This window comes from Seriola lalandi, unplaced genomic scaffold (genome assembly GCF_002814215.2).
Source record: "Seriola lalandi dorsalis isolate HSWRI2012SDOR001 ecotype SW California unplaced genomic scaffold, Sedor1 jcf7180002054850, whole genome shotgun sequence".
Classification (NCBI taxonomy): domain Eukaryota; kingdom Metazoa; phylum Chordata; class Actinopteri; order Carangiformes; family Carangidae; genus Seriola; species Seriola lalandi.
The window spans coordinates 2,983,362-2,995,402 of NW_019525403.1; the positions used below are offsets into that span (position 1 = coordinate 2,983,362).

A 12,041-nucleotide genomic window follows, 5' to 3' on the forward strand; every position below is an offset into this window, starting at 1 on the left:
CCCCCCCCACCCCCCCACCCCACACACACACACACACACACACACCTCGTGTGTCTTGTAAAGGACCTTTGGCATGTGGATTATTGACTCTGCAGGGCAGCCATGTTTGAAGTCCTGGAGCAGTAGAGGTACAATAATGACTCATTGTAGTTGTAGTTGTAAGTCTAACACTGTTAATGCTGTGTTAGAGGTTAGTACCTTTTATTAACCTACTTTATTTAAACACTATAGTTCAGTTGTTACTAGACCTGCAGCACAATAACTCTGTCTTACTGGCCACTACTTAAAGCTGTTGTAGTTCGATTGTAGCACAGTTTGCACACTCTTTGCAATAGGTCATATTTCCCACCATGAGAAGTTCAGGACTTCAGTGAGGCAGCTGGGTCACAGAGTCTTGTCCAGTCCAGGATCTGAGTTGTTTAAAGGTGGAATCTGCACTGTGTTGTTCCTGCTGGAAGCTGCTGGTGCTCTACATGGAATTCCTCTAAACACCAGGAATTCCTCTGGAAATATTTGGAATACGTCCAGGACCGTTTGGAGTCCTCCTCTGGGACATGTTTGGACCACACAGGGGACATTCACCACTTCAGTCACAGTCTTTCTAAGTCTACAAGGACTACCCATAATTCCAGGAGGTATAGCTCATCCTGGCAAAATGTGACAGAGCATGAGACCTCAGTAAGTGAGCACATTGTCTGTCATGGATCTGGACCTGGGAACAGACTCTGATACGGGACGAGGGGCTGGACTGGAGCCATGTGATGGAGGGTTACTGGATGTAAAAGGAGATGATGGAGAACTCAGCTCTGAATCCTCCTCCTCCAACGCCTCCCTGCCTTCCACCTCCTCCTCGCCCCCCCCGGTCTGTGTGGAGGAGGAGAAGGAGGTGATGACTGGCTGTTCCAAGTCCTTCACCGGACTCAAGCTCTTCACCAGGAGGTAAGACAGAGTGAGAGTGAGTGAGTGAGTGAGTGAGTGAGTGGGTGGTTTACAGTGTAATATCTGACTCTGACCAGCAGGTGGGGCCTCCTGCCCTCATCACACAGGATGTGGACAGATGTGTAGTCACACTGAGGCAGCTAGAGTAACATTACACACACACACACACACACACACTTCAGATTGACAGACATTAGAAAACAGAATCTGTTTTATTTCCTGTTGTACTGGTGAGTCGCAGCACGATACGGATTATTTCTGTGTGTGTGTGTGTGTGTTTAACCTTGCCATTGGGTCACCAGTCATCATGTGATCAGGGGACACAATTCCCACGGCAACAGGGGCCGTGGTTGACATGCCAACAGAAACAACAATGACAGTTGTGCCTCCGGCTCGGCTGCACGCTCGTCAGTGTTGATGGGTGGGGATCATGGTGCAGCACCAGCAGATGTTGTGTAGAATGTGTGTGAGTGTGTGTGCTGCATTACATTGGTGAAACTCTGTGTGTGTGTGTCAGAGGAGGCTCATGGTCACTATTGATCAACTGATTCATTATCACAGGGCTGAAAGATTCGTATTCATGTGAAAGGACCCCACTATACATACCTGTGTGTGTGTGTGTGTGGTGTGTGTGGTGTGTGAATCTTAACAGGTGGTGTTGTCTCAAATGGAGGGTGGTGGTGTTTTAAATGGACAAGCATTCACAGCATTCAAAATCATCAATCACTGTTAACCCCCAGTATGAACACAGTAAGTTCTTGTTTTAATGAATTATGATTATTGTTAATTAAAAAGGATTTGAAGAAAAAACAAAATGGGAAAAAATAGAACAAAAAAAAAAAAAGAAATATAAAAGAGCATTAGATAAAAATGACAAACCTGTGTGTTCATTATGTTGCGAATTAAAATAGTTAATGATCGTTAATTAACGCCTTTTGTTTCTGTAATTCACTCTTGGATTATAAACTGTTGTATGAAAGGATATAACAACGTCACAGTCACTGTTTCTGTTTCCTCTTTCCCACAGTGTGTGTGTGTGTGTATGTATGTGTGTGTGTGAACATTTATCAGACAGTTTTGCACTCAGCTTGTCAAGGAAGTACACAAAGTTATTTTAGTCCTCTCGGGCTCACTCGCTCGCTCTCTCTCTCTCTCTGGGCCACACCCACTCTCGCTCTCTCCTCCTCCCTCCACTCTGCTGATGTCTCTCACCCCTCCCTCTCCCTCTCTGCTCGTGGCGATCTCTGTACTTCAGGGTTAGTGAGCTCGGAGACAGATAGAGAGAGGAGTGGAGCATGGATGGATAGTTCCCTCTCCTTTGTCAGGTTGGCTCGTAATTTACTCTTTGTTTTATCTTAATATTTATTAGAATAGATAATATTAAAAGCACTTTATTTAACAGACTTTAGCAAGAATTAATTTGTCACAGTGGTAACTTGTGCTTGTTGTTGCATAATAAACTAAAATCACTAGTTGAGTCTACAGCTCAGTAAAGTGAAGTCAGTCACTCTGAGTCAGTGTAGTGGTGATAGCAGCTGATGCAGTGCTGTGTTCTTTCTAGTCGTCAGTCATCTCAGAGACAGAGGAGGTTATAACCAGCTAAACCTCTTGACTAATAAGACAAAGAACTGGATCCACATGGATCTGGCCAACAGCAGTACGTTGACCCCGGTTAGGTCAGACTACATCAGTGTTTCCCGCCGCTGTAGGTCGTCGTGGAGGTCGACTCCGCTGTGAGAGGGGCTCTGGTTCAGAAGGCTGTGGAGTCTTTGTACTGTTTTAAACAAGAACACATGTTCTTTATCAAGACATGTCTGAACACATTGTTTTATTCGTTTCATTTTATTTTTCTCAGCTGGTGGATCACCAGTAAAGTCGAGTTCTATTGTTGTTTAAGAAGCATGTGGCTGATCTCAGTTGTCAGTACAGTTAACTCAAAGCAAAAACCAAACTGTTCTTGGACACATTGGTAGATACCTCACTAACTAGATATATCTTTACATGTACAGATGAGGATGATAGTCCAAAAAAAGATCTAAAAAAAGATCTTTTTGCCTTTAATGGACACCATTTTCCATAAGCATTCAACCTTCAGGGGTTAATCATCATGACAGATGATGAATGAGAGCAGGACAGAGTGGACAGACAGAAATCATAGCGGAAATCCACTGAACTCCACTAGTTCAGATACAGTCGGACACAGTCAGATACAGTCAGATACAACCAGTCAGACACAGTCAGATACAACCAGTCAGACACAGTCAGATACAGACAGACACAGACACACACAGTCAGACACAGTCAGACACAGTCAGATACAGTCAGGCACAGTCAGATACAGACAGACACAGACACACACAGTCAGACACAGCCAGGCACAGTCAGATACAGTGAGGCACAGTCAGATACAGTCAGACAGACACAGCCAGACACAGTCAGATACAGACAGACACAGCCAGACACAGCCAGACACAGTCAGATACAGCCAGATACAGTCAGAAAGATAAGGTCAGACAGAGATAGCCAGACAGTCAGTCAGATACAATCAGACACAGTCACACAGTCAGACACAGTCAGACAGATATGGTCAGAGTGAGACAGTCAGACAGTCAGATGCAGTCAAGCACAGTCAGACACAATCAGTCAGATACAGTCAGACAGTCAGATACAGTCAGACAGACACAGTCAGATAGACACAGTCAGACACAGTCAGTCAGACACAGTCAGACAGACATAGTCAGGTGTGAACACTGAGGAGCTTTCAGCAGATAAAGAGAGATACACTGACACACATGACAGATTAATAATATAAGTGAAATCACAGGAAACACTGATCTTATGTTCAGTATTATTATTAATATTATTATTATTATGTCTGTTTGACTCTCACACATCCTGTTACTGCCTCTGTTGTTGCAGTGCTTTAGACAGAGGTGCCGGGATTAGGCCGAGCAACATTAGTGAAGTGTGTGTGTGTGTGTGTGTGCCTGTGTGTGTGTGTCATTAGGCTGAAATAATGCAGCTGTTTAGACTAAAGACATTTACGCTGTTAAAAGAGAGAGAGGGAGGTAATAACTTGGCAGCTATTTAGAGTCAAACCACATCTCCACTTAGACAGAGGGTCTGGTCAACACACACACACACACACACACACACACACAGGTGCTGTCCTCCATCCAGGATGTGTTCTGTGGTTTTTGTACGAGTCACAGGAAGGTGGTCCACGTGGTCCATGTTGGTGGTGTGTGTACAAAATGAAACTGGGGGTGTGAGTGTACATCCAAGCTGTGTTTAAAGTGAGGACAACATGTCCCGTCTCATGCAGAGGAGACGCACAGTCTGCGTGTGGACCTATGGAACAGCAGCTGTATCCAGAGGTGTCTCTATCTGACGCAGATCTCCATGGAGATCAAGCTGCTGGTCTGTCAGGGAACCAGCTGCTGAACCTGAAGTCTGACAGGATCCATGACACTGTCAGTAGACCACCAGAGACCAGATCCCTGGACCTGGTCAGAGCTGTGTTCCATGCTGCACAGAGAAAAGACAGAGGAGTCCAGATGTTTGTGGATGATGAAGAGATTACGTTTGAGGCTCTCTCTCCATGTATTATCAGATCTGATGTATGATGTATTATGATGAGCAGAGCCTGTTCTCTCCTGTTCAAACTCCTGCTCACTCTGACACTTAAAAAACTCTCCCCTCTTCCTCAATTACCTCCTTGTTGTCATTCAGACACCGATGATGACCCTTGTGTGGTATATGAGGTGTCGGTCAAACCGTGAGGCTTCTGAATGGTACTGGAGTAGGAAGAGCAGTTTGAAGCCCCCGCCACATCACATCAGTGGGTTTTAGTCTGAGAGTGAGAGGTCTGATGTGTGGATCCAGCTTGGTTGACCCCTATTGACCCCTTCACAGCTCAGACCACCGGCCCTCATTCCACATCTGGTATCTAGAAGGCTGAGTCTCTCCCGATCAGAGGAAAACCACATTGCTGTGGAACGCTCTTCACGTCTGTGTATTTGCATACTCTACTTTTTTTTCTATGTAAATATTCAATCCAGCAGCACAGAGCTCTGGATCCTTTCTCTTTCTCTCTCTCTCTCACTCACTCACTCACTCACTCACTCACTCACTGATGAAATGACGGTGTGTCTGTTAGTGTGTGTGATGTTAGCACAGAGCTAATGAATCATCTGCAGACTCACTTATGGTTATGGTTTCCCACCAACAGTCACTGTTGTTTTTTATATAAACCACAGTTGTTCCGTGACCTGAGCCTTTGCGATTATTGTTGTCACCATGACGACCACCTGAACTTAATAAAGCTGTCATTTTAACCCAAATTGCCACGTTTTCTCTATACCTGACCAAGTACACCTAAACCCACCATAACCACAGTGATGTCATACATCCTGCTGATAGAGGATCAGACTGAGCAGGTCCAGGTTCAGGTGTACATCTACTCTCTGTGTACAGAACCTGGACCTGAACTCAGGTATCAGTTTATTAGGTACACCTTCAGTATAATATAACAGTCCTGTGGTAAACCCACCATCATGGAGGTTTTAAGTGTGACAGGTGTTTCTATTATTGTGTCCAACCTGTTTATATTAGAGTGGAGGCTAAACAACAGAACAGAGTGTGATGACCAGACTTCAATAAAATGAGTGCAGCTGCTCTCTCTCTCTCTCTCTCTCTCTTTCTTTTTCTCTCTCTCGCTCTGGAGATGATGTTAATATATTATTTCCTGATACTGGCAGTCCTGGGGTCTGGTTTGATGCTGCACACGACCTGAGTCTGTGAACAGGATCCGGTTACCTGACAGCGAAGGTGTCGGATCTATCTCCACCTTCACTGCTCTGTGTTCAGAGGAGCTCTGCTCTGTTTGTGGAAACAGGAAGATGTTTGTCTGCCTCCGTTCGCCACAAAGAGCTGTGTTCACATGCAAATCCACACTCAGGTGGGTGATGTGTTATCACTCAGTGCTCCCTCTCTTACCCCCGTTATGGTCAGGGATTATCATTGTAAACGGCAGCTACATAACAGCTGGAGAAACACAGTCATTATAGAGATGTTAGAGACAAAGAGGATGGAGGGGGGGGTGGTATCGGAGAACAGCTGTTTTCAACTGGAGGGAATTCAGTTCATAAAGAAGCGGACATCAATATCTGAGAGTTAACGACAATCTGACCGTGTTCACTTTATACTTAGAATCAGGGAGGAAGAAACAATATTCTCATCCTCATTCACAAGATTTGACCGCCATGGTAGATCCATGTGTTTATGTTGATGTGGGTGTAACAGTGATGTCATGAGGTGGTATGTCACGCAAACTCAGCTTTAAATCATCATTTGATCTCAGTTGACTGAGAAAACCAGCCAGAGAACAGCCAGACAAGAACCACGCAACAGCCAGACAACAGCCAGACATCAGTTAGATGGTTGATTGTTGAGTTTTAATTGTGTTACAGACTCTACTGATCTAAGTTCAGCTGTTTGTTATTGCTGAGCAGCAAATTAAAATGTGACAGGTTCAGATGTGATCTGGTCTTAAGGGAAGAAGTTCACCTCAGCATACAGCTGTATAAATTTGCTGTGGCTTCATGAAAGGCAGTCGTCGCCGTGACGACCCCTGACCTTTGTGACAGAGCATTAGGACACAGAGTGCCTCTCTATTGAGGGGGATTAAGTGAGCAGCGGAGGTTTCAGAGCGCTGATGACTCCGATGGGACTTCCTGTCAAACCGTGGTGGTTTCTGAGCTGCATGCACGTTTATCCTGTTCTCATCTTGTGTCACATGATCTTCTCTTCTACACTTATACTGTCAGTAACGTGACTCATCACGCCACCGTCCTCCGCCTCGGAGTTACGTGGCGGGACTGTGGTCTGCTGTGTGGTCCCGACTCAGCCTCTCTGTTTTTGGTAACTTCTGTTCGTTTCCCACCTTCAGTTCAACCGCCGAGTTTCTATTTGTTGTCAGTGAAGATGCTCTGTAGTTGCATCTGGGCGTAATGTGAAGCTGCAGAGTTTCTGTTTTCCTGCTCAGACACAGACTCTGGCTTCTGCCTGTCACAGCATAAAGTGATACGGTCATACTCAGCAGAATCAGACTCACCAAACTCCTCAAATAACTCATGAATCGGAGCTATAGGTTGAGGTGGAGGGAAAATTCCCATAGTTCAGATAAATCCTGGAATCAACCTCAAGACTTGATCAGGGACTAAAAGTTAGCTCTGATGCCTCTGCTTATCAAGATACATGAAGATGATACTGATCTAATCTTTACCGATGAAACGTAACATCAGTTAATTTGTATAAATTACTGATGATCTTTGTTTTAGTGTCTACCTGAGTTAAATAGTCAATGGCTCCAGTTTCAGTATCTCATTCTTCAACCTGTTGTGTAATAAAAGTCTTTTATTAAACATCACATCCCTAACACCATGTGCAGGGTTTTATTCTGAAGGCTCTATAAAGTCGTGGCAGTCACTCTGCTGGCGTTTGATTAATTAGTGAATCGCCACAGTATTTAAGAGAACCGGAGGATTTGCAGTCACAGAATGTCTCGGATGAGGCAGCTTCAGCCATGTTGGTTACTTGAAATGTCTGCTACATGCTAGTGAACATGACGGCTACATGCTAGTGAACATGACGGCTACATGCTAGTGAACATGTCGGCTACATGCTAGTGAACATTGGCTTTATGTCTGTGTTTGATCTGTTTTTATCCATTTAAAATCTTTCATAGATCTGAAGGTTTTAAAGACCTGTTCCTAAAACCGCTACAATCCTGCTCCAGTTTTTAAAATCCTGGTCCGGTTTCTGTTCAGGACAAAATACAGTGATGCTCCACTCCTGATCTCACTACAGAACTGTCACTAATACTGTGACTGTGGAGGGAACCAGTGAAGGGGCTTCTGGGTAATACCAGTTTGATGACTTTGAACAAAGCAGCACTGCATCAGTAATTAATGAGCTGATTGATTAATTAATGAATCAAAGATAACATTTTATGTTTAGTTAGTTATTATTCATTTACAGTTTTCTTTGTTAATGTGATAATTTATGGAAAAGCATAGATTTGATTGACCCCACCTACTCACCCCTTCAGAGTTTCTAAAGGAAGACCAGAGGTGGACTAGTAGGGACCAGCAGGAGCTGGACCATCATCTTGTTCTCTGGATTAAAACGTCATGTGTGACCTTTGACTTTTGACCTCGAGGCCCTGCTGTGTGAGCTTCAGCTCCTCCGCACCGAGACATGATGGAGTTCTTCTTCCAGCGTCACTTCGGTCGTCGTCACAAACGACAGAAGCACCCTGTGGCGGTGCGTCAGCCTGGTCCTGCAGTTCAGACCAGTAAAGCCAGGAGGCGCTCCAGTGTGGGTCTGCCCTCTGCAGCTTTGATCCAGTCCAGACGCTCCTCCGTCGGTTTGCCTCCGGTCTGTCCAGACCAGCGCCGGCGTCCCAGTGTGGGCCTACTGGTGGCCAGTGGACAGAGGCGGCAATCAGTCATAGAAACAGGGTTAACAAACACAGGTGAAGCAATGGGAAGGGCTATGAGAGAGGACATACCTGTGAAGCGAGGAAGAAGAAAGTTTCAGTGTAAACCTCACCGTGCTCATCGGGGCTCAGGCTCCGCCCCCTACCTGCATCATGGGTCAGTGAGCCATCGACGTCCCTTTAAAGTAAAATCCATCGAACCTCATCTGCTTGGATCCTCTATGTTACTTGCAAGTTTGGTCCATATGGGAGGAGGAGAGAGAGAGAAGGAGGAAGAGGAAGAGAAGGAGGAGGAGGAGGAGGAGGAGGAGGAGGAAGAGCCAGGTGTGTCCCTGTGCTCCTGCTCTGAGTCTGATGAAGATGAAGGGAGTGATGAAAAGGTGGAGAATGGAACCAGAGGAGGAAAAGATGCAGCTCCGATGCACTTAACCCAGGCAGTTGTTATGGAAAACATTAAGCCCCGCCCCCTGCTCCGCCCTCCTCGCTGTCTGAGAAGAAACTCCTCCCACCTCCTCCCAGCTGACTCTGTGTTTCAGAGCAGGGCGGTAGGAGTTTATGGTCGATACCAACGACAGAGTTCAGGTCAGGGTCACTGGACAGAACAGAAACCGATCCAAACCTCCACCACCAGCCCTAGTCTGGCTCAGCTGGACTCAGCAGGTCTGAGTTCTGGTCCCGGGGCGGCTGACCCAGATCTGACCTCCTCTGGGTCCTCACTCCATAAAAGCTGTTCTTCACCTCTCAGGGGACACGAGGGAACCATATACTACAATCCTTATATGGACACATGGGAGAACTTCCTGTCGTATGTAACAGACAAACACACACACACACACACACACTGTACTTGTAGACTAAACCAAATTACTGTTTTCTATATAATCTGACCTGGACTGGTCCTGGATCAGCGTTTTGTCTGGATGTGGTTTTGAACCATGTAAACAGGGTCCACTGTGATGCTCTTGGTGGTTCCTGATGCTTTAGGTCACAAAATGATAATCACATGTTATAGATAATTATAGATCCATAAGGATGATCCTGAAAACTAAAACTGCTTCTCTGATATTTATATTCATAGTCCATATTGTGTCTGTGGTGACCTCTGACCTTTCCTGTAGTGATGCCATCAGGCAAAAATATCAACAAAGATGCTTTATAACAAAGATGATACATTACAAGCAGTGATGGTATGAAATGATACTTCCTGTCTCCTTAGTTGGTATGGCAAAACAACAGCAGCACGTTCAGCTGGTATAAAATGCGACAGTATATAATATTTTACAATTTATAGTGTTTATCCAGAAGAAGATATATTTGTGGTTTTAAGAACCAAAAAACATCTCAGTGTAGTTTTACATCTCCTCTCTCAGGGTTCACTCTGGAGCTAATTTCAGGTAAATACTCAGATAAACCAAATCCTGCAATGTCGGATGGTGTGTCGAACTGCTTTGTTGTGACATCACAAAGTTCCAGAAGTCCTGACGGCTGGTTTTAAGGCTCAGTTTCTGAATACAGGCTGTGTGCATTTCTCTGTGGACTGAGCGCTTTGATACTTTCACAGCATTAATATAGAATTTAGACGTGCTTTATAATCGAACTACACATGGACATCTAACTTTACACTATATGGAGGTTTAATGACCTTTAATAACTTTATCCAGACTGTCTGCATCCTCTGGGAAAAGAAAAGACGGATATGTTCCTGTTTTTACAGGCTACTGCTGCACAGAGCTTTTAACACTAACTGATGAATTTCTTGTCTTCTTGAAAGAATCATAATCTGTGATCAGGTTCACTTCTCCCTCTGGAGTTCACAGACTCAGACCTGCTGCTTCTCTCCTGGAGGGGGCCAGGACATGTGACACAGATACAGGAAATGATTTGTCAGTGAGCCATCTCCTCTCTGAAGTGTTTCTGATAAGATGTCTCATAATCTGAGGCAGAAAACGGAACTGCGAAGTTTCCTTCATATGTTCAAGATAAACAACCTTGCAGTCTTTTCTTTAGCACTGTCCCAGTGGGAGCTGAGAACAGGCTCTGTCCTTTGTCATTCCTCATGTTTAATAAAGTTTGATCAAATGGTAAAAAAAACAAGTGATAAACATCTGATTCACACTGATTCGCTTTTAAATAGTTTCATGAGCTCGTCAGTGGCGATTCTAGAGTCTAGTCTCCAATAACCATTATTGATGAATTATCTGACACCATTGAAAAATGTGCAAATATTTATGTTAGTAGAATTAAAAAAGAAAATATGAATATAAAGATTGTGGAAAACCTTGTAATATTCAAAATATAATAATAAAGAACAATAAAAACTGAAATAAATTCCTAAATAACTTTAGGCTCAGTGGACGGGACAGAGCATCGGCGCATTCAGTTAACCAATCAGCAGCCAGACAGAGACGTGAATAAACTGTGAATGGGCCAACCAATCACTGATCCCCATTGTTTTTATTCTAAATGACTTTAATATCTAAGTGTAATAAAAATAGTTTAACTGCTTCTCTTCGAGATCATTGCAAATCCTCCAGTGAATGACATGGGGCCCCTTTAGGGAGGTTTCCTATTCAGAAGTCGTTGCAAATTTCCCATTGGTTGTTTAAGGGGGCGGGAGCAATTAGCCCCTATGTTTCCTGTCTGCCTCTACGCTTTAAGCTATTAAATGAAGGAAATTGTTAACTATCAACTATAAAATAAAAGCAAAAACGCCAACAAAATAATCTCTTTTGCGCCTAAAACCATAGACATATATACGTAGAGGCCGCAATCGCCGCTGGATCATATGTCAACGTAGCCGTCATATTGGTCTGTGTAACGCTGCCTTGCAAATAAGTGCAAGTGCACGGAGGAGCTACAATTTTTGTGGATAAAAAGCTCTATAACATTTATATATCTCAGTCGTTTTTTTTTATTTTGAAGGGTTTATGATCCACGTGCAGTGAAAATAAAAGTTTGGTCACTACTTAGAATCGTGTTAGTCTAGGCTGTAATCACTATTTTCCATAAGGAGCTGAGTATCAACGTTTGGTTTACATGAAGTGAATAAGACTACATGGTGGAATATAAACACGACTCATTGAAATTGGTTGAGAAATATAGAAAAAATGCAGCTCCTCCGTTTATTCCTATTTGTTTACAGGGCTGCCTTGCCCGGACTAATACGGTGGTGACGTTGACGTATCGCAGCAACGAGCTGAAGTGGCAAATAAGGCGTCTATGTACGTATGTCTCTGCCCTAAAACATCTCATTTCAACATCTCACCTGAGCTTCCTGAGGAAAAAGAGGCCGGCTCTGCCCCTTCTGGTAGACGGCAGCCGTGTTCAGGGGCCAGTCCAGCTTACTGTCCAGGCTGTGTCAAACCTGTTGTAGAACAGGTTGAACTCATCGGCCTTGTCACATATGTGAATGATGAGGTTATGAATGAGTGATGAAGTTATGAGTGAATGACGAAGTTATGAGCTGCTGTCATGTTTACTCATCTGGTCAGATGGTGATGAGGTCTGGGCAGCAGCAACACCAGGGCATTTTTAATGTTTAACTAACAGATGGAATTACAGTATTTCAATCAGGACAGACTAATGAGAGGAAAACCAGAAT

At 44.2% G+C, this 12,041-nt stretch overlaps 1 protein-coding gene across 4 annotated transcripts in view; it reads left to right on the top strand.

Moving 5' to 3' along the window:
- The first annotated feature begins 810 nt into the window (after positions 1 to 810).
- LOC111670345 (diacylglycerol kinase zeta) overlaps positions 811 to 12,041 on the top strand; it is a 55,052-nt gene continuing 43,821 nt past the window's right edge. For 2 of the 4 annotated variants that reach the window (XM_087179517.1, XM_087179519.1), the window contains exons 1-2: positions 2,178 to 2,264; positions 8,051 to 9,245. In XM_087179517.1, coding sequence (XP_087035643.1) covers positions 8,200 to 9,245 — 1,046 coding nt within the window. In that variant the 5' untranslated portion in view covers positions 2,178 to 2,264; positions 8,051 to 8,199. Of the gene's footprint in view, positions 940 to 2,176; positions 2,265 to 8,050; positions 9,246 to 12,041 lie in introns of those variants that run through there. The other 2 variants (XM_023427037.2, XM_087179518.1) reach the window with 2 other exon arrangements.